Source organism: Podospora pseudopauciseta, chromosome 6 (genome assembly GCF_035222475.1).
Source record: "Podospora pseudopauciseta strain CBS 411.78 chromosome 6, whole genome shotgun sequence".
Lineage (NCBI taxonomy): Eukaryota > Fungi > Ascomycota > Sordariomycetes > Sordariales > Podosporaceae > Podospora > Podospora pseudopauciseta.
In genome coordinates, this window is record NC_085895.1 from 3,471,858 (window position 1) to 3,492,941 (window position 21,084).

A 21,084-nucleotide genomic window follows, 5' to 3' on the forward strand; every position below is an offset into this window, starting at 1 on the left:
TCCCCCTTTTCAACATCCAGGTGTAGAATGAGTTCAATCCATTCACCGCGGGACCGGCCTTAGACCAACTATGTGTCATCCTATGTACGAACAGATTCCTTCCATCACTGAGCTCCACAAACCCAAGGCCTTCAACAGTATTCTAGTCCCAGAAAACTCAGCCGGACTTCCGGTACAAGTCAATCACCTGACAGTGGAAGTAGCTGTATGGCTCAAGAGGCCGTGAGATGAATGCCTGGTGGGAGTCGGGGAACAACTGGTTGTAATAGACAGACCAGGCATGATTCGACATATCTACCCTGAGCCTGTTGTCCCTGCGGCGGTGAGGAGAAATGTGGGTGCCAATGTTGCTAGAATTTAAGTCAATGTGTCCGTAGGTTCTCTCTAGAATTGAGTGTATTCGTCCGAGTGCTGAAGTTACGTCAGTCATTTATGTTTTGTTCGTACTGCTATTATCATCATCATCATCAGGATCGGCCCATGGAGGTGGTACTTACATGCCAGCGCCAAGGGGCCTTGCAAAGGCGTTGGCAAACCATCTCGTAGGGTCTCCGGGGGAAGATATCCACTTTCGGGGTTATCTCGAAAGACGAGACTTGGCAAAGGCCCAGTGCATTTAACATCTCCACTTCCAAACCATATAAACCCTCCACGAAAGCCTGTGCCGAAAGCATGCATTTCCCACGCAGCCCAGTATTATCCAACACATTCAACAGGCAAAGCAATATCTCCAATCTAATAAATGCTCTCTTCATACAGGCGATCTCTTCTTCAGAAAGGTGCCACCTTCAAGCCCTAGAGTCACTACCAGAAATTTGGGACAGGATTGCAAGAAAGAACGAAAGTCGACTTGATCGCATTCATGAGAACGCCTCATATCGACCGTATTGGGGCGTTTCGAGAGCTCCACCAGGTGCTGCTGTCTGTCCAACACGTACCCTATAAAACGAGAGGTTACTTCCCCAATTCGACAAAGGTTGAAGTACACTCTCGGAGTTCGCAGAGATGAGGCACCAGCGCTGTCTATGTTGGCACCCAAGTAAATGTCCTCAAAGTTCTTTGCTTCCATACCAATAGAAAAGGGGCTGTAAAGAGGTTCGGGGAAACTCTTCGCGCGCTCAGAGAGCCGAATCAGGGTAACAGCCGCTTCTGTTCCCTGGGGAGATAGGCTGAGCTTAGCCCGACGGAGGACATGATAGCCAGAGATGTAGGCCTGTAACTGCTTGCTTGTGCGGGTCAGGATCTCAATTTCTTCCACGGTGCAGTAGCCCAGCACATTGTCCATTGTCAGAGTGACATTCGTGAGAGTCAAGAGTACCGATGATTGGGTCGCCATATTGAGGTGGTTGGTCAATCGATGTATCGCTGAGATTGGCGAAATATTGATGGGGATCTGGTAGCTGCGCGTTGAGGAAAGTTGCTTCGAGGTAATTGAGTATTGATGAGGAATCGCCGGAATAAATAGGTAGAAAAGTGATGTGTGATGGCAAGATTGGAAAGCAGGTGGGTTGCCACATGGTCGTGATTGACGGTAAGTGCAACCAAAGTTAACGGTGGTGGGGGCAGGAAAGCGTGGAAGGGATGAAAACTTCTCGTAGAGATAGGGTCCCCATTGGTCGTTGAAACAACGGCAACAGTGTGTTTGATAAAGTAGTACGTATCCTTTTCAAGTTAACACTTATCCCAAAGACTGCCCCTTGGTCAATGTGATTGATAGGCCCCCCAGACATGAATCTTGTCCTACTCACGAGCCCCATGTGTTACCTCAGACATCATGCCTCTCGTAAGAACACATGGTTGCGTGAAAGGTCGTTCCGTGGTCTGGCCTCTGCCATCAGTGCCTATATCTATCGCCACCTTCCCTATCCAAGATAGAAATCTTTCTCCCCGGGTATCATTCGCACCAGAATTGAACTCCCAACGCAAACCCGCAAGAAAAGTATAACAGAAGCCCTGCAACACACACAAAATTTTGCAACAAACAATAAAACAGTCGTTATAGGCGCCTTAGACCGTCCCCCTGACTACGTCCCCGAGGCCCTGTCCCTCGAACCAGACCAAACGTCATCTTCTTCTACCAATTCTGGTGGGGCCAGAAAAGACAGCGGTGGAAGCAAAGACAGCAGTGGAGGGAATAGCTCATCTGTTTCTGGTGGCAGTAGCTCGAAGTAGCCAGTTTGGAGAACTTTGTTATCCATGGCAATGGTGGGTGGATATCATGAAGGAAGGGCTATCGGATAGCTATCTGTCGACGGGATTTGAGGATTTGATGAAGAAATAGTTGAAATTTGAGAATGCAGTTCCTTGAAAAGCCACCTTGTGATTACCTACTTCCTTGAAATCAATGAGATTTTCCCAATGTTCCCCTTCAGGAGGGGAAGGCTACCACCTAGCGAAAATGCTCCCAACGAGAGCAGGTTCAGGCGGCAGAATTTGATCAGAGTGGTTCCATGCAATTTGAGCATAGGCGACGTTCTTGCTGCTCCATTTTACAAGTACGCGGTGGTATCGTTGCGGGTAGTCTCGCATGTCCGAATAAGGGCAGGAATATCTTTGGAGCGTAAGTTTGCAAGTATCTCGCACATCACCAAGTAGGGCATGCCGATGATAGTCAGGGCTACGGGGACATTAAAAGGTCTCCCGGTTTTTACGGTGATAGCGTAACTCATGTTGACTGAGCTACGATCTTGTTTCAAGTTGATACTATGTTGCAATACCGAAGCAAGCTGAAAAGTTGTGGTCGCGAAATTGGTCTCAAAAGAAACACTAGAATTTCTGCTATGTACCAAAGCCAAACGATGAGAGACCATGGTAAAATCCTGGGCGGCTGTAGCGTGTCGAGCGCTGGCAGAAAACATAGTTTCTAGGCAAGTCAGCTGTGAAGAATAGAATGGTATACTAACTAATCTTCGAGATTTCATCAACCAATTTGGGACAATGGAAAAATTCCAATTCCAACAGTAAGCAAGGTTCGTGCTCAGCCTTGTGGGGGCATGTTGATGAGACAAGCGTGTAGGGCGGCTGGCAGCTGCCAATCAGCCGCAGTTTCAGGCAGCCAAGGCGAGGCGTGGCCGCAGTTTATCCGCAACAGTTAGTCCAAATAGCCAGGTTGCACGTGCAAAGCCAATTTCAACGTCGCAACTCAACCTCCTCACACTCACCACTTTGCATCAATTGACAAGGCCATCAACACCACCACCTCATGTCGTTATGGCTCACCAACCCAACTCCCACGCCCAAGGGCAATACATGCAGCAGCAATTCACCCTCCAGGCCCAACTCCCCCAGCAGAATCACATGCAACAACAACAACAACACCCTCTCCAACAAGTCCACCAATCCCTTCAACCCCACCCCCACCCCCAACCCCAACCCCCGTCTCAAACCCCCCCCCGCCCCAACTTCCAAATGTCCCTCCTCCCACCCCCCCAAGACCGCCTCTACCCCGACTTCACCACCCTCCTCACCGACGTCAAATCCTTCGCCCGCACCCAAGGCTACGCAGTCGTCATCGGCTCCTCCCTCAACCGCGACTCAGAAGGCAACTACCGCCGCTACAACCTCTCCTGCGCCAAAGGCGGCAAGTCCTACGCCTCCCACTCCAAAGGCATCCGCAACACCCGCTCCACCAAGACCGGCTGCCCCATGCGTATGAAGGCCGTGCAGGAAAAGGCCCACCCCTACGACGACAAGTGGCACGTCGTCGTCCAGTGCGCAGAGCACAACCACGAGCCGTTCACCGGCGAACCCGGTGTGAGCGTGCCGGCGCAGTTCAGAAAGATTGAGCCGGATGGGGCGAGGTGGCTGATGATTATGCACCGGGAGGCGCAGCTGACGTTGAGGCAGCTGACGATTGGGATTAGGATTAGCTTTGGGGAGAAGTATCAGTATGTCAAGAAGAGTGATGTGAGGAATATGTTGGCGAAAATGAAGAGGGAGGAGGAGAGGAAGGCGGCGCAGCTGGCTGCGCAGCAGGGGTTGCCTAGTAATGTGCCTTATACTATTATTCCTCAGCAGCATCAGCCGCCACCGCCGCCGCCGGTGAGTGTGCAGCAGATGCCTGCGTTGCCGGAGGGGATGCACGTACCGGATCCAGATCTGGAGAGTGATGATGATGAGGTGGAAGATTTGTAGAACGGGACAAGATTGGAGGTCTGATATAGATTTTGTAATTCTGTGTGAGTCTGGCGAGGCCGTCATGAAACGGGGACCCGCTGTCTAGCGAGGTTTATTGTCGGCTATGAGTAATGCCATACACCTTCATCACTTTCATCAATGACATAACCTTGCTCCTCGAAACTTGACGTGCCTGAAAGCATGTTTGTCTTGCAATCCAATGTCAAGCGAGCAAAGCTCCAGACTTGCACCACGTTGCAAAGTAAGCGAGTCGTCAACAAGAGGTCACGACGAGGTATGTACTTGGTGTTTTTATTTACTCGATATACAAAGAAAAAGATGTCACGTTGGATGGACACTGTATCACCACTCATTCACCTAGCTCACACCAAACCAACCATCCACTCTTATTCCAAAACTATGATCCAACAAATCACCTCCGCCGGCACACCTGCCTAATATTATCAATCTGCTGCAACCCATTCTTAACAAAAGGCCCCATCTTGTCAATATCCGCCTGTGTCATCTTGCCCCGCATGGCGCCGCCCTGTTTCCATGTAGACTTGAGCGACCCCACACCAGGGACCAAATCCACAAGGACCAAGAAGATGCCCAAAACCAGATTTTCTGGATCGCTGGCGACCTCATACGCACTCATCGCGACACCGCCAGTGTACGCCGTGATACTGGCAATACGGCCAATCATGGCAATGCGCGTGAATCCGGCGAGGGCTTGACCTGCTCCGGGCAAAATGAAGAGAATGGCCGACAGCACCCACATGATGATATCCTTCTGCTTCCTCTTCTTCTCTTCCTCCTCGACATCCTCCCCAATCTCATAAGCCTTCTTCATGGCATCCACCGACTCCTGCACCATGAAGACGCTGGGCGCAGTGGTGTCGATGACGTCTGCAAGGTCGGTTTCGTAGTGAAGGGCACCCAGCCGATGCAGCTTGACGATGCTGCGGAGATACTTGGGCAGCTTGCGCAAATTCTCTAGCGACTGTCCAACTTCCTTCTTTGGGTTCGGGATCTCAAGGTCCTCACGAAGAAGCCGGACGCCAATCGCTTCTGTGCCGACAGGGTTGGGCAGCGCACCACAAATGTTGCCATAATTGTTCCCTGGACTTGTGCCGACGCAGCCAGAAGGAATGAGATTCAGATTCACAGTCCCGGCCATGGTATCGGCGTAATCGATGCTGAATTCCTTCATGAGATGATCGGCGAACGCCTTCTGGTTCTTGACCTCCATCCGGACAGAGGTGGTCTGTGACGCCTTGGGCGGGCAGCTGACCTTGGTGCTGCCGCCGACCTTGTAACAATTGTACCAGTCGTCGTTGTTGACCTTGCTGTCGTAGTAAAATTCGCGCAGTTTGGCGGCCCAGCTCTCTTTGACTGCCTTCGCGAAGTACCCAAACTTCTTGTCGTAGTCGGTCTTCATGATGGCGTCGTAGTCGGACACGGCTTTTTCCAACATGTTGGCCAAAGCCTCTATCATGTAACCCCCTGTGCAGTGGGCGTCCACATCTTTGGCCTTCTCGATTTCCTCGAGGGTCTTGAAATTCCGCTCGGGACAGTCATTTGGGAAAAGCAGGTCGATGTCATCGGGCTCGAGACCTTCCAAAGGATCAACCACCCCATACCACTGATCAGTGTCAAACGACTGCAGATCAACGGCCCAGTCTGTGCTCCCACGCATGTTCAAGCTCTCGTAATACCTCTCACGCTGGGCTTTGGTCTGCTCCGACATGTAGGCCACCCATTCGTAGTCGTTGTAGACGAGATAGTCGGTACCATCGTGATGATAGGAGATTGCTGAAGGGTTGGTCTCGATGATTGATTCGATCTCAGCATTGGAGATGTATCCTCTCGTCCGAGTGCATTTGCCGGGCGCTGCCTCTGAGTTTTCCTTGTCGCCCGTGAAAGTGCACAGGGGATCGACGCAGTCCTTTTCCGCCATTCGAAACGACCTCCCGTAGCTGGTTACGCCAACGACGACCTTGTTGGAAGGCATGCCCGCCTTGGTAATCATGCTCAACGCGGCCCTTGTCTCGGTGATGTTGACGTGCGATCGCAGGCAGTTGCCAGCCTCGCAGCCGTCAATGGCGTACTTGTTTCCAACGTCCCACTGGCCTGTCATATTGTTAGCGTGGAATGGAAATAAAACAGAGAGCACATACCATGGAGATCATAGGTCATATACACGACATAGTCGATGTAGCTGGCCATTGTCGAGATGGGAAAGGCCTTGAGGTACCAGTATGAGGCCGGGGCGGCAAAAGACACAGTTTTGCTGGATGGAAGGGTGCTGCGAACGCTCTTAAGCCAGGTCGAGTAGTCGAGCCCCTCCACTGGATCACCAGCGGTGGGCATGTTGTCTGGAGCTCCAGGATACTCCCAGTCCAAATCAACGCCGTCCAAGTTGTACTTGTTGACAAAGTCGACAACATTCTTGCGAAAGACCTCACGGTTGGCTGGTTTGACAGCGTCGCGCAGGATTCTGTAGGTGCCCTCCTTGACGCTAAAATCCCAGCCGCCGAATGAAATGATCTTTTTGACGTCTGTCATGGTCATAAACCGGTCCCACTCGTCTTGCACATGAGAAATCACAACCTCGAATGTGGGAGAAACTTCAGCGAAAGCGAAATGGATGTGGGTATATCTGGAGGTGTCGATCTGGTTCACGTTCATTCGTAGGCATGGCCGGTTGCCATTCCAGGCTTCAAAGTATGCGATACGCATCTGATCGGCTGGAGGGGAGCTCTTGATGATTTCGTTGCCGCAGTTTGAAACGCACGTGGTAGTGCCCGGGTTTCCAGTGACAGATTTGGTGATGCTGCAGAACTCATGGGTCATGCCACACTGTCCCCAATGATTGCAACAGACGTTTAGGGGGCACGGGTTGAGGTCCGCGAGGGCAGTATTGTTGGCCGGTCGTTTCGTGCCGAGAACTGTCGGGCCACACACAGCGGTCTCGTCTACAGTCGGCATAGGGGGGGTCCCTTCACTTAGACAGATCTTCAAGTTGACTTGAAGATTGTCACACCCATTCCAGCCATATGTGTTCTTGTTGAACTTGAAGAGATCAGCCTGGGTGAGCTGGTGACGGATGGCGGTCTTGTTGCAGCTGTCAAGGGGTTGGATGGTGTAGTCGAAGCAACTCCCGTCGGCATTCTTCTTGGGGCGTAAATCTGGAAGAGACCCACGACCACAGCAGTACGTCTGCCCTTCAGCGAGGTTCGCACAGAAGCCAGACTGGGGATTGAACTGGGTGATGTAATCTCCTGCAATACCACACTTGGTTGCCAGCTTATCACAGCCGTCCCCCTCAGCAACAACGGCGGTCTTGCATGTGCCATCGGCGTTGGGTGGCGGCCCTGGGGGAGGAACCCTGCCGTAATTACAGCAAAAGGGTTCGCCTATCTTCAGACCGTTGTCGTCCTGGCAGTTGAGCTGGGGGTTGTACTCGATGAACTTGGCGATGGAAATGGTGCAACGTTTGTCGGCAATTTGGAGACAGGTATTGCCAGCCATCACAGTCTTGGAGTTGGAGCACTCGTTCTCGGGGGGGACTCGGCCCGCGTTGCAGCAGAACGTGGTTCCGACTTTGAGGTTGTTGCAGTCGAGGTGAGGGTTGCGAGATTTAAAGGTGGAGAGGGAAACGGTACAGCGCTTGTCGGCCATGTATTCGCATGTCTGGTCTGCCTGGACAGTTTTCCAGTTGGTACAGTAAGGATCAGGGGCGGGTACGAGGGGAGCGGGAGGTGGCGTGGCCCCCTCTGTGCAACAAACATTCTGGCCAACCCACAGGTTCTTGCAGTCGATGCCAGGGTTGTAGGAGAGGAATCGATCCAGGGAAATGGTGCAGCGCTTGTCGGCAATCGTCTCGCAGGTGTTGCCGGCAACCACCTGCTTCACGTTGGAACAGTACTCCTGTCGGCCGGCGAGCCCGCGAAACATGGAGCCACTGTCACGCGCGCGGTGCATACGGTTCTGTGCGGTGAAGTTCGACGAGGAAGCGGTTGTGTGGTTCGAGGAAGAAGAAGCAGCGGAAGGGGTTGATGGGGCAGGCACGAGCAGTCTGATAGGCTCGCCCACCGCCTGGCTGGATGAACCCGCGGCGAGGCAGGAACCCTCGCTCCATGCGCGGATAGTCTGCTGAACCTTCGAGGCTGCGTCATTCCCCGCATGGACAACTACACCGACAACATAGTCGGCACTGTACCCGGACTCGCACACCTCACCAATGAGGTTATCCGAGAACCCCTCCTTTTCCGCCCGAGCAAGCAGGCGGTCAAGGGCATCTCCAGCAAGGCCCTGGCGGTGGGCCTGGGCGCCCACATACAGGCCGACGACGACAGTCCCAGAATGGGCGAAGGCGACCTTGTTCTTGCCACACGAGGGCACAATGCTTTCCAGGTGGTTGGAAATTTGCTGTATTGAAGACACAACCCCGGCTGCGGCCTTGTCCGGCGCCTTTTGCCCGCCCGTCAACGCCAGACGAAGTGACGTTGAAGTCTCAACTTGGAAGACTGGTGCGCATTCACCGTCGTTGTCAAGAGATCTCTTCGACTCTCGGCCCGCCCCAGTAAGATCAGCCGTGCTAGAATCAGGGGTCAGTTGTATTCTGTCGTCCACAACACAAGGGAGAACGGGAGCTAACTTACCAGACACGCAACCCAACTGGTGTCACGTCTGTCTAGATCTCAGAGAACACAGGCATCTCAAACAGCACAGTCTTTTCACACTTGGCCATGCGCGCAACGTGTGGGTACACGTCCACTTGAGAGAGTCGCTCCCAACGCTACTGCATGCCACAGGGCATCGATTGATGAGCTCAGTGGGAATGCGTTGTGCTGCTTCCAACCACTGTTGTTGGAGCTTTTCAACTGTCTTGGGGTCAGACAGGTCTGGCTGTGGTCGCGCTGCTGCATCGACGACCGGAAAGCTCTCAGAGTCCATGGGGAGCCCAGAAATCTCAAAGTGCTGAGGTATTTCAAATCCTTGGGCGGCCACCATCGGCACCTTGACGCCCAAAAGGGCAAGGGCCACAGGTAACAACATGATTGCTCCCAGCAAAAAAAAAAAACAAAAGTAAAAGAGTGACAAAATGACTGACAAAAAGAATGACAATAGGTATCTGGCCCAGTCCTGTTTGAACAAGTACCGACAGAGACCTACAATTGGCGAAGCTTCACGACACGGGCACCGCCCAATATATCCATGGTTCTGAACCACCTGTTGAACTTTTGCCATGGCTGGTCTTGATGCCGCATGTCAAGCTTTGCTCATGGATGCCAAGGTTTAATCACAATGCCAATTTTCCGAATCCACGATGTAACTGTACGTCAGCCCTAGAAAAGTCTAAGCATCGCACTAATCTTTGTTGAAGGATGCCTATTGCCACCTTCTTTGCAGCATTCGATCTACCAGGACCTCTTCGGGCATTGACGTAGTGGGCGCTCCGGGGTCTTGCTTCAGGGGCTCACAGGTCCATAGCAAAACCCCGACGGCATTTATAATCGTCGGAGTTTTGCGTGGTCTGGAACTCTTTAATTCCCAAAGACTGACAAAATATCACCCCATCTCGTTCCACATCCAGTGCTTTTGCTGCTGGCTAAATCGCTACCGAGGAGGTCAAATATCGGATGTCTAGATCAAGATGAGGCTAGACTGTTTTGCATCCTCGGCCGAATCAAGATTCCCGGAAGTTGGAACTAGCCGCGGACCAATGCGACACTGCGTTACCCATCACACTCACCAAATATAGATGCAGTTTTCGAACTGTGATCCACTCTGACGGATGTGCCTGCGAGACACTCTTGAAAGGGCTCTGTCTCGCTCATCCCTTTCCTTCTCTGTTCTGTTGACACCATCGCCCCCTTTGGTGCGGCTGCCTTCATTGTCATTCGTTTTCCAGGTTCTTTGAACCATCGCCACTCACTTCACTTTCGTTTTTCTTTCTCATCACCTTTGCTACAGGCGCCATGCGGTCCCGCCTGTCTTTTCCCCCATGGCTCCTGCTCCTAGCCTTTCTGGTCTGCCAGGCCATGGCAGGGCCAGAGTCAAAGTACGCTCACGCTGCTGAGCGTGTCTTTGCCTACATGTTGTACCGTTTAGAAGAACTTTCACGGCCCCCTGGTTTTGATCCTACCCGGTACAGCATTGCCAAAGATTGTGCAGTAGGAAAGGGCAGGCCTTGCAACTTGGACGAGGTAAGGATATTCCAGTGTCCTGCAGTGTCTTTTATTCGCCCTACCTAACTTTGGAACCCTGCCAGTTCATCACTTTCATCTCTGGAGGCAAGAACGATGGCAAACCCGCCCTGTCGAACCATCTTCCCAAAGACCTTCCAACCAACTGGTACACAGACAAAAGCAAGATAGAAGATGTCATCAAAGCATATGCCCAAGCTCCAGATATGGACGGCAGCGTCAACGAACTACTCTCATCAGAGAAGATTTTGCAGTATTACGACCGGAAAACCAATCAGATGAAGGGTTCTGGCTACGTCGGCTTGTATCAGATCAATTACGACAAATTCATCTCGGAAGTGCAAACGCGGGTCCAGAATATACCGGCTAACCATCCGCAAAAAATCGAGGCAAACCTCATCGGCCCGAATCTCATGCCTCTCATGGAAGACATCATCAAGCTGCGCAAGGCATACAAGCTCAACAAGATGGAGGAAGAGATGAGAAAGTTGTTCCCGAATGATAGGAACGACATGGTTTACAGGATGGATAGCAAAGGACAGGCGATCAAGCCCCAGCTGGAACCGATCGAGTGGCATTACCACACCGGCACAAGCTTCGCAGGGAAGACCTTCAAAGCTTTGGACTTTGAGAAAACACAGAATGATCCGAACAATAAGACGACTTGGGAGCACTTCCAGACCAAAATTGACCTCCTCATGGAGCGAGTGCACAAGGGCACAGCCGGGGATGATCGCAATCTCTCCAAAGAGATGAAAGCGCTGAAAACCCACCAGCCTGTTATTGACGCCATGAGCTTCCTTTACACCAGACGCACTGGGAAAGCGCCCACGAACCTGTGTTGAGATTGGATATGGTGGAAGGCGATGGTGTGATTTGATGGGGTCAATGTTTTTGGCTTTTTGAATAATGGAGAGTTTATCAGATACCTGGGTAGTTAGAGTAATGTCTTTGGGGGTAACGATTCAATGGGAGAACTTTTGTCTTTTCTGATTTCCTTTCTGTAAACGAGGCCTCAGTAGCCGTGAAATTGCCTGGCTGAGAGGGCTGAATATAGGTCCGTCTTCTTCCTGAGACCCTTTAACACCCGTGAAACTGTGAGACTATATCTTGAACCTAGAATAGGTTCGAGGCCTACCGGCGCCGACCTGTGGGGATACGGGGGATAGTGCAGCGGTTACAAAACCCATCTATCAATACATCCATGACCTTGCCTACTCTTCAGCACCAACAGCGTCTGCCTGCTACCTTCACAGCGCTGTCTCACCACTTGTCAGTGAGTGCATGCATGATAAATACGCGCTTTGATGCACAGCCAAATAAGTCCTTTCGACCATCTCATTCATCATCGTCCTGTGGGTAATGACCCACTTATTGTCACTGCATAAAAATAAAACATATCCCAACGTACAAATCAATTAAATCAGAGCAAAAAAAAAACTCCAGGTCCAAACAAAGCTAAGCCAGTAGCTACCAGAAAAATCAAAAAAAAAAAAAAAAAAAAAAAAAAAAAAAGAAACCAATCATAATATCCCACTTTATACCTTACGACCAGAAGAACCCGCTCTCTGTTACCAGCTCCTGCCTGAATCCTACTTACCTACCTTGTGTACCTATCAGACCCTTTACTTTGAAGTGGAAGGGGCAGTATTGAATGTCTTTGACGACGAAACTGCCGCCTTCAGCGATCCCAATTTGGAGGTGGAGGTGCTGGAGGTCTTGGTCTCAGTCTTTGATGCTTGCTTCAGCGGTGTCTTGCCGGTTGTGGCACCGCCGACTGTCTTGGATGGAGAGCCTGAAGCTGTTGCTGGTGGTGGCCTTTGGGCGTTGAGGCTGGAGGGTGGTCTTTCGCCTAGGGGCTGCCTGGGGTTCTTGCTCAACGGGTTGGTGGGTGTGATACCGGAAGGAGTAGTCGGTCTCTGAAGGGGCTTGCCTGGCTGTGCATTCTGCTTGGAAGCGGAGGCAAGGACAGGTCTTACGGTGGTGGGTGCCGCTGAGGGTCTAGCGGTGGATACAGAAGAGTTGACAGGTCTCTGCCCAGGTGTCTCGGGGCGGGATGACTTGACACCCTGCTTTGCGCCCGCAGTCTTGTTTGAGGCATCGTTCATTCCCTGGACCTGGCTCCAGTCAACATCGCCGAAGTCGTCACTGCCGTAGTCAGAGGAGCCGCCTTTATCGCTGCCTCCTCCTTTGCCACCGCTTCCACCGCCGTTATCCTTTGAACCGCTCCCACTCGCACCGCCACCATTACCGCCCCCTGACTTATCCCCCACCTCATCTCCTCCACCCACACCTTGCACACCCTCAGAATGCGGCTTGATCCAGATGCCACCAGGTGTCGCACACACCTTTTGGCAGCAGGGTATCTTGGTGCTCCAAGTATTGCACAACTCCTGAATTCCGAGGGTCTTGTTGGGTCTGTCCCCGTACACAAGCAGTCGGATGAAGCTGTTGTTCTTGCCCGAGAGGAACGTGCCGTCCCCCACGTAGTCGGCGCGCAGTTTGGGGGTCTTCAAGTCCATCTCTAACAGCGCCCAGGCTCCGTCCTTTGCGTCGAGTCGCTGCGGGCCCTTGCCAATAGGAGCACTTCCGTCCTCGGGCTTGGTCTTGAACCTAGAGGCAGCACCCCACTAAGTTTGGCAACCTGGTGGCATTAGACTGGTCCATGAGGTAGGGGTGAAGGCCGCCCTTGGGGCGTGTGCCCCTTGGGATTATGCACTGATATATCTCTTGAGCGCAGGGTGATACAAGGTTGCAACTATGAGGGTGTTATTGGCACCTGAATAAGCCTTTTTCCCTGGATAAGCCGAATTGAGCCAATCAAATGCTTCCTTGCCCTCCTTTTTAAGCTCAGCGTTTGTCGGGTCCGCGGGCCCAGTCCATGTTTTGGTTCTATATCATGTGGCGCTGGAAAGGTCTGCGTCAGCGATTTCATATCCTTTGCCCTGTTTTCCCCAGAGCTGCAGCACGGCAGGTCCGGCATTAGTCAGAGGGGGCGGGGATCGCTGTCTTCTCCAAATTTTGGATCAGACGTAGGTATGGAAGAAAAGGAACGGGGTAGTCTCGGCCAGCGAGTTCAAAAACACAAGAAATGAGCGTCGAAAAGGAGAGAGTAGGTAGCGATAGACAATGTTTCGACCAGCGAAACTAGAAAATCAAAAAGCAGGTGGAAGTTGCCAAAGAGGAAGGCCTTCACCGTGGTGCTGACCATGGCTTGGGAAGCCAACAGCCAAGTGCAAGTCAAACATGCAGAAACAACACCATATGGTTAGACTTAGACATGATCCAACCAAGGGGCAACCGCTTTGCTTACGGTGTTCGTTTGGTCTGGCCACTCCGCCTGAATATCAGGGTTTGAACCGTTCTAACAAAAGTTCTTCATACAGACTCTCCCTCTCGCCGCTTCTTTCATCTTCCTCCGATTCGCCATCTGCTCCTACGTCTGCCGTGGACCCTGTAGTATCTGCTGTTTCCGCTGTTTCTGCTGCTCCTGCGGCTTTCAAACGGCACGTCCGCCATATGTACGCCACTGCCGACTTCCACGATTCGGTCTACCGCTTCATCGTCTGGCCCTTCTGCTCCGCGTGGAACGGCTTCTCGTTCGAATCGCCTCCGCCTCGCGCCTGCTGATATAATTGATGGCCGCCGACCCTACTAGGTCGACTCGGGATGCTCGCTGGGCCCGCCAAATGACCCTTTCGACGGCTTATAACACGCGCGCCACGCATCCTCGCTGGCCGCGGGTTTGTCTTCACCCTCGCCTTCTCCGTTCCCACGGATTCTCATGTCCGGGTTTTCCGGACCCCGCGGCTGTGCAATCCCGGCCAACCACTCACGGCCAAACCCCCGTAAATGCCGGGGCCAACCGGTCCGCCGGATCCACATGTTGGCGGAAAACCGTGACTGCTCGCCGATGACCGCCGCCGCCTTCCGGTCGTTCTCCTTCACGGTCTCAGCCAACGCTTTGAAATGGTTTAACACTTAGTCTGCCAGGTCCAGCTAGTTCTCGTCTGCACTAGCTTAGACAGTTGATGTTGATACTTGCGTTTATAATTATTGATACTTTAATATATATACTAATATAGCTTAACCTAATCATCTTGTATATTTTAATATATTTCGTTAAATTTACGGTTCATGATTATTACTTAACGTTATATATCTATTCTTATTAAGTTATAAAATAACTTTATTAAGCTAAACTTCTGTTTTTTGATACAAAGTTTAATCATTAAAAGAAACTTCGTATATAGTGTGACGAACCCCTATCCAGAACCTCTGAAAGGGATACTGGTTGAAGGCACTGAAATGGTGAGAAAACACACAAACCAACCACAACACCACAAATATACCCTCAACAGGGTGTATGAATGAACGCACCTGCGTGACAGTGGCTCGCTCGCAGGCCGCACTCCACGTAGGACAAAGAAAAGACTCTATGGGCTCGCAGACCACATAATAAGCACCTGATCGGCCTGATCAGAGGGCCAGAATTGCTTGCACGCGTGCAAGGCACAAAAATATGAAGAAATAAAAGTCGATGCCCTGTCTAAAATAGAATGTCCGAAGCAGACCGCTTATATACATGACCCCTGAACCCCCGAATCCTCCGAGAGCCCCACTTCCTTACTCAAACCCTCAGGCCTGTAGCCGCACCCCAAACCAGCACTTCTGAACAATTCTGGTTCGGTACAGCGAAACAGTGTACAACAATGGCTTGTCTCAATCACAACAGTCTGATACCAACGATTGTGACTTGTATTGCATACTGCGGAACTGTCTATCTACACCAGCCAGTTCCTCCGTATATATAGTCCTTGTGCCAAGCCGTGATCAGGCTCCTAAGGCCACTAATCCCCTCTGTTTAGTCTGCTCAGTGCCCTGATCACACTGATCACTCTGCTCTTCACTGTGATTGGCTCCCCTATACGTTCTCCTGATTGGCCCCTATTCCCGTGGCCCCACAACCGTCCTGCACCAGGGTTGTGACATATAGTAAAACCTAGATTTAAAAGTAAATAATACTATTTATAGTTTAAAGTCATATCTTTAACATTATTTCGAAGTTTAATTATATAGTACTATACAAATATAAAAAAGTAAAGTTATTATTTATATTAAAACTAAAAAGTATTTATTACTTTAATAAAAGTGGCGGTTTTTTATATTATCTATATTAACACGATAAGATTTATTTGATTTAAACTAACTTAAAGCTGAAATTAAATAAAAATATTTAATAATACAACCAAAATTATATTTTAGTAACTTTCTTAAAATTTCTTTATAGTATAAATAATATTTATCATAAAAAATATATATTTTAAAAGTAACTTTACTATAATTTACCTTTAGACTAGTTTTAAGTCGATTTAATTATTACTTACCGTACTCAGGACCTTGCTCACCATGCTCAGGGCCTACTTAGGCTCTTGTTCCCCCTGCTTAGGAGATCTCCACTTCTGCTCAGGTTAAAGTGGCGACTGTTCAGGTTCCAAAACGGAGATGGAAATCGCCCATGTCCAGATTCCGATATTGTTCTGGCTGTGGCAGTATCATCGAACCGCTTTCCTTCCTCGGTCAGCGTAACAATGGCGACAATGCCCGCGCCCTCCACCGGTTCTACGTTCACCTGGCATACAGCCATTGGAACGGTCTCGTGGAGTTGAGTTACAATGACGAGGAGAGCACGGAGCGGTGGCGCACGTTCAAGGGGCAACAACAGCGCGCAAAGGAAATATACGAGCGTGCGGTGCCGGGAATAAGGGGTATGAAAGGCAGCAGAGATGTGGTCGTTCTGAAGAGCCCGGTGTAGTATCGACCGACGGGGACGGTGACGGAGATGATGGCGAGGAAGATGACGAGGATTCTGATGGCTTCGGCTTCACCCCCGAGATATCAGAGGAGGTGTTTGAAAAGTCGTTGGAGGATTGGGATAGGGAGTTGAGGGAGGGGAAGGAGCCTCTTATCAGCTATTGGCTGGTGCAGGAAATAGATCAACGCGACTGAGGGGTGATTTTTTGAAGCAGTGAGGACCATGCAGTATTCTTAAGCACGATAGACGCCAGTTTGAGCTTTCTAGCTCATACAGGAACGGCCTAGGTCCATTTTGGAAAACAACATTGTAATATAAGCTTACTAAGGACTGATGAAGAGAAAAGAATAAAACAGGTTGATTGGGCACGCGTGAGAAAGCCAACACCTCATATATGCCAGTGGATCATTGCGCCCATCACGGCTGGTCATGAAGGGACTTTAAAGTCCTGAAAGGATAATGCATTTCGTTAGGTACTTATCTAGATAGGCGACCCGCCTGTATCTTCCCAAGCTTGTCTGTTTATCGCAATTCCACTAGTTCATTCTCCGGTATGCCAGTTATGACCCTTTAAAATCATTGCATTATGTTGAGTGCGGTTCCCACCAGTCGGCTGAATACTCAATTGTAGAGAACCCCCAGTCAAAATCCACCGAGTCCATAAACCTCGCTATCTCTTCATCCCCAAACAAAAGCCGGCTTAGCCTCGGAGGCAGATATTTCCAGACGCTGGTCTGCAAACCAAAAGAATGCATCTCTCCGTAAAGTCCCCCACAGTACATACCTTGCTGGACCATTACCATCAACTTCGCATGTGTTTTGGTGTTGGAATTCTTCTTCACATCCAAGTCCTCATGAGCATCGTTTAGGCCTTTTTCCAAGTTCGTAAGTTCCCGCTGGAGCGGTGAATCCTTCGAGGCTATGGTGCAAATTGTGGCCCAAAGAGTTCTCCAGCTCGCGCCCAGGAGGTCGTGAGCCACAAAGTACAAGAATGCGTAGATGACTGGGGTGACGAAGAAGTGAAAGTGAGTTGTGAGCAGTGGAAAGGACAATGTCCATAATGACATTACCAGTATGTTGTAGCTATGGGCTGGTTAGTAAAATGTCAAGGTCTGCAATGGTCATCGTCAACTCACAATGCAACCCTGACGAGGTGCAGAAGTTCCTTCCTCCAGACGTCATCGAACTCCTCTTGCTTCTTAGCAACCGCCTTGTCGATTTCAATGAAGAACCTGTTCATGTAGAACTGGATTGAGTCCAAATACTCGAGCAAGCACATCCGCGCCACCTTAAAGTCGGCAGCTGCGCGTCCAATTAGTCACGTCAGAACTTTACTGCGATATGTGAAGGGCTATTCTTAACGTGGTTTAAACAGAAAGGTATGTCACCAAACTGACAGTAGCTCGTGTACAATATCTCATGCAACCGTTTGGGCCAGTGCTTGCTGGTAACTCAGGACCTCGCTTTTCGCATCCGCGTAATGTCGGACTAGCATCCCATCTTTTCTCTTCTCGAGTTGCCACCACGGAACGATGAGTGTAGATGCGCCATTTGAATGGCGCAGGAGGACCTTTGAGAGGATGTCTTCCTCTGGTATGAGAGGCGTCGCCCTGGGAGACGAAGTGGGAGTCATTGTGGGTGGTGGGACGGGGAGAGCAAAACCCACCCGACCGATTGCGTTGTTGGTTGTTCTGGGAAGAATTTTCAAAGCGGGAGAATTTATCGCAGCTGAGTTTACTCTGAAGGCGGTTGTCTTATTTGGTGCCTCAGTAGGTCGTGTCTTCCTTAAAAGGAGCAGAGTACGTTAATGAAGGGTAGCCTGGTAGCTTTCTTCCAGGACTGTTGGCCGCTACAAGGCAGCCTTCTGCCAGGCACGTTAGCAACTTCCTACCATCACCATTAACATGAGTTTTAACTGAGAAGAGATTAGCAGCACATCAATTACTTATGAAGCGTCTGCCAGGGCTGATCCCCAGAGCCTGGAAGCTGAGGCTTCAAGCCAGGTAATTACCTAGTTCATAGTTTACTTCGATGAGTGATACATGTCAAAAGCCGTCGTCAACACAATTTATTTCATGTCAGGCTAGTCTAGGGAAGGGTTTAATCGCTTGACATGCAACTCGAGCGTGCGATGAAGTCTTGTGGTACTCTCCACAAAGTCCGGCTTATTTTGACCATCCAGAAGCCCATACTGGATGATAAAGTTTAGAGCAACCATAGCGTAGCCCGGTATGACGTGACCTGGATGTCCAGATGATTAACATATGATCTGAGCTTCGAGAGCAACCTATGATTGCCTTGTAAGATGCTCTCTATGAGTTCTTCCGCATCAAAAAGCTTGAACCACTCCACCTTGTGATCGCATGGCTTAGGTTCAGCCCCACCCGGCAGTTCGAGCTCAAACAAGTCCTCAACCTGTGGCTGAACAAGACCGACCTCGCCGATAGCAAGGGCATTGTGCAGATGCATATATGTCACAGTTCCGCATGACTTGGTTCTGGAGCGCACAAGATCTTCAGGAAGGGTCGCTTGCTCTCCCTTCAAGGATCGCCACTTCTAGAGGCAGTTGGCCATCGGGTAAAGTCGAGCTAGCTACAGTATTGTCGAGGTGACCGGGATAGAATGCAGTGGACTGTGAGCGTTTCTGCACCCACAGCTTGATATGACCGTCGTCACTGCGAGTGAAGGCTGTCCGGTGAATCCCATACGAGACGAGACGGAGAAGGGGTGCAGCAGCACGATCGACCTTGAAGGGAAGCTCGCCACTGGATCCATAGATGTGCTTCAACTCGTTGCGCCAGCGTGACAGAATGGCAAGTATCTTCTCGTCGCAGAATTTGTGCAGAGTCTTCTCGACAATGACTGCCCTCGATGCGGCGTTGGTGCCATCGACAAGCGCTAAGGTCCTTGGCCTGCTGGGCTCGTCAAGCTTCCAACCTTGGAGACCACGAAAGGCAGAGACAACCGAGGGGATGACAAGCCTAACAGTTTGATCAGCCGGCGGAATGACAAGATGGTAAAACCTATCGATGGAATCGATATACACCTGGAGACCCCACTGCAGAATGGGGAAACTGGCAGCCGATTAAGATGTTAGCTATGTCCATATTTCTCGGAAGCAACACGCACTTGTCACGGGCATTGACAACGTCCAAAAATGTTTTGTACTCTTTCGAAGTGGGAGCGGTTGACATGATTGCTCTTGTTACTAAAGAGTATGAGCGGGATAAGAAACGATGGGAGCCAGTGGCAAGACAGGCAGGTTGAACTTTGAGCAATCCGAGATAGCACCTTGACATTTGGAGAGAGCGACAGCACGAGAAGATCTCCAGGAAAAGGTGCAGAACCAAAAACGGAGCAAGCAGACCCGACAGTCTGCTGGCGAAGGCAACCAACCACCTGTCACCTAACCACCTGTCACCTAACCACCTGTCACCTAACCACCTGTCACCTAACCGCCTGGCACCTGCCCGTCAACACCCACCCCTCGGCACTGCTGTTTGCTTCTCGCCTACCAAACATGTGACGGGAAATGGTTGATTCAGATTTCAATGTACCTGCTCAAACGTTTGGGTGGTTGGTGCCTGCCTAGATACTCAACATGTGACGAAAATCTTGGTGGGAACTATGCGGTCTGTCAAGTGCGGTTATGCACATGGCGGAGAACAGAGGTGAATATGGGAGATATTTGGGTAGATAGAGAGGCCATGTCTGCCTTAAAAATCCTAGCCGCCCAATTCCACCTCAACTTCAGCCTCTATATGCATTGATCTACGTAATCATGCCTGAATCATGGCTCGTTTGAAACGTATGTCAGAAGTCATGTTTAAACTCCAACTCTATAACCAAATGCAAACGCCCTTTCAATAAACTTTCCCAGCATCACCCTTCCCCTTCCCCATCACCAACCCCTTACCCTCCCCTCCCTGTCCCAAAGCCTCAACCACATTCCCCAACCACCAAGCATGCACCCTCACATCCCCCGTCAACTCGGGGTGAAAACTCGTCCCAAAAACATTCCCCTGCCTCACAGCAACAATATCCTCCTCCTCCCCAGGCTTCTTCACCGTCCCCAAAACCTTGACCCTCCCATTCCCATCAATCACCTCCTCCACCACCGGCGCCCTGATAAAAACCCCCCTAAACGGCCCTTCCCCCTCCCCCAAGAAATCCAAGTTCAAATCCGCCACAAACGACTGCACCTGCGTCCCGAATTTGTTCCTCAGCACTCTCACGTCCAGCCCACCAATGAGTTCCTGCCCGCCTTGCTTCGTTGCGGAGGCCTCCTCCGCTAGCATTACAAGTCCGGCGCAAGTCCCCCAGACGGGCTTGTTGTTGATTTTGACAAACTCCCTTAGTGGCTCCAAGAGGCCGAGGCGGCGGGCGACGATGGCCATGGTTGTGGATTCGCCTCCCGGGATGATGAGGGCGTCGCAGAGGGAGAGTTGCTCGGGTGTGCGGACTTCGAGGAAGTGGAAGGTTACGGATGGGTAGCTTGCCGAGGCGCGGTTGAGGAGGGCAATGTGCTCTACTACGCCGCCTTGGAGGGCTAGGACGCCGATGGTGATGGTTAATGGTGGCATTGTGGCTGTGGGTGTGTATAGGGGTAGGGTTGGTGGTGTAGGTTGGTTGGATGAATGATGAGTTAAAGCGGGTTAGAAATATATGTATGAGCGGTGGCTTCTAGGTTGTTATAGTATGAAGCTTGGTGGTATACAAGAGTTTTGCTGATAAGTCGCCTTTGTCAAGTGAGCAGCCAAAGTGGGGTGTGATATCTGTCGAAGGTATCTCCTGGCGGAATACGGAATTCTTAAACGTTCTTGACGAGTCACGATGATTGTTATTTCAGATGGGGCCGCTCATCGCAAGTCATCAAGCAGGTACCAGGAGGTAAGGTATATGCAGGCGAGCAAAGTGGTGACATGGTTGCTGGCCGGG

The 21,084-nt window shown here is 50.8% G+C and overlaps 6 protein-coding genes across 6 annotated transcripts; 2 read left to right on the forward strand and 4 right to left on the reverse strand.

Annotated features, from left to right (window-relative positions):
* Positions 1–3,210: 3,210 nt before the first annotated feature.
* On the forward strand, positions 3,211–4,134 carry QC763_608290 (uncharacterized protein; the record flags this gene model as incomplete). The annotated part of the gene is made up of 1 exon (XM_062914656.1): positions 3,211–4,134. One exon carries the CDS (start codon positions 3,211–3,213, stop codon positions 4,132–4,134), a length of 924 nt encoding a protein of 307 aa, XP_062763398.1.
* A 415-nt stretch (positions 4,135–4,549) lies between these two features.
* Positions 4,550–9,180, reverse strand: QC763_608300 (uncharacterized protein; the record flags this gene model as incomplete). The annotated part of the gene is made up of 3 exons (XM_062914657.1): positions 4,550–6,249; positions 6,297–8,719; positions 8,894–9,180. 3 exons carry the CDS (start codon positions 9,178–9,180, stop codon positions 4,550–4,552), a joined length of 4,410 nt encoding a protein of 1,469 aa, XP_062763399.1.
* Positions 9,181–10,103: 923 nt separating this feature from the next.
* QC763_608310 (uncharacterized protein) lies at positions 10,104–11,269 on the forward strand (the record flags this gene model as incomplete). Its single annotated transcript, XM_062914658.1, has 2 exons — positions 10,104–10,331; positions 10,397–11,269. 2 exons carry the CDS (start codon positions 10,104–10,106, stop codon positions 11,174–11,176), a joined length of 1,008 nt encoding a protein of 335 aa, XP_062763400.1. The 3' UTR covers positions 11,177–11,269.
* Positions 11,270–16,824: 5,555 nt separating this feature from the next.
* QC763_608335 (uncharacterized protein) lies at positions 16,825–17,386 on the reverse strand (the record flags this gene model as incomplete). Its single annotated transcript, XM_062914660.1, has 3 exons — positions 16,825–16,880; positions 16,931–17,229; positions 17,283–17,386. The coding sequence occupies 3 exons, from the start codon at positions 17,384–17,386 to the stop codon at positions 16,825–16,827; spliced, it is 459 nt and encodes a 152-aa protein (XP_062763401.1).
* Positions 17,387–18,351: 965 nt separating this feature from the next.
* QC763_608340 (uncharacterized protein) lies at positions 18,352–19,340 on the reverse strand (the record flags this gene model as incomplete). The annotated part of the gene is made up of 3 exons (XM_062914661.1): positions 18,352–18,702; positions 18,743–19,220; positions 19,276–19,340. 3 exons carry the CDS (start codon positions 19,338–19,340, stop codon positions 18,352–18,354), a joined length of 894 nt encoding a protein of 297 aa, XP_062763402.1.
* Positions 19,341–20,009: 669 nt separating this feature from the next.
* SNO1 (Senecionine N-oxygenase) lies at positions 20,010–20,729 on the reverse strand (the record flags this gene model as incomplete). Its single annotated transcript, XM_062914662.1, has 1 exon — positions 20,010–20,729. One exon carries the CDS (start codon positions 20,727–20,729, stop codon positions 20,010–20,012), a length of 720 nt encoding a protein of 239 aa, XP_062763403.1.
* Positions 20,730–21,084: the final 355 nt, after the last annotated feature.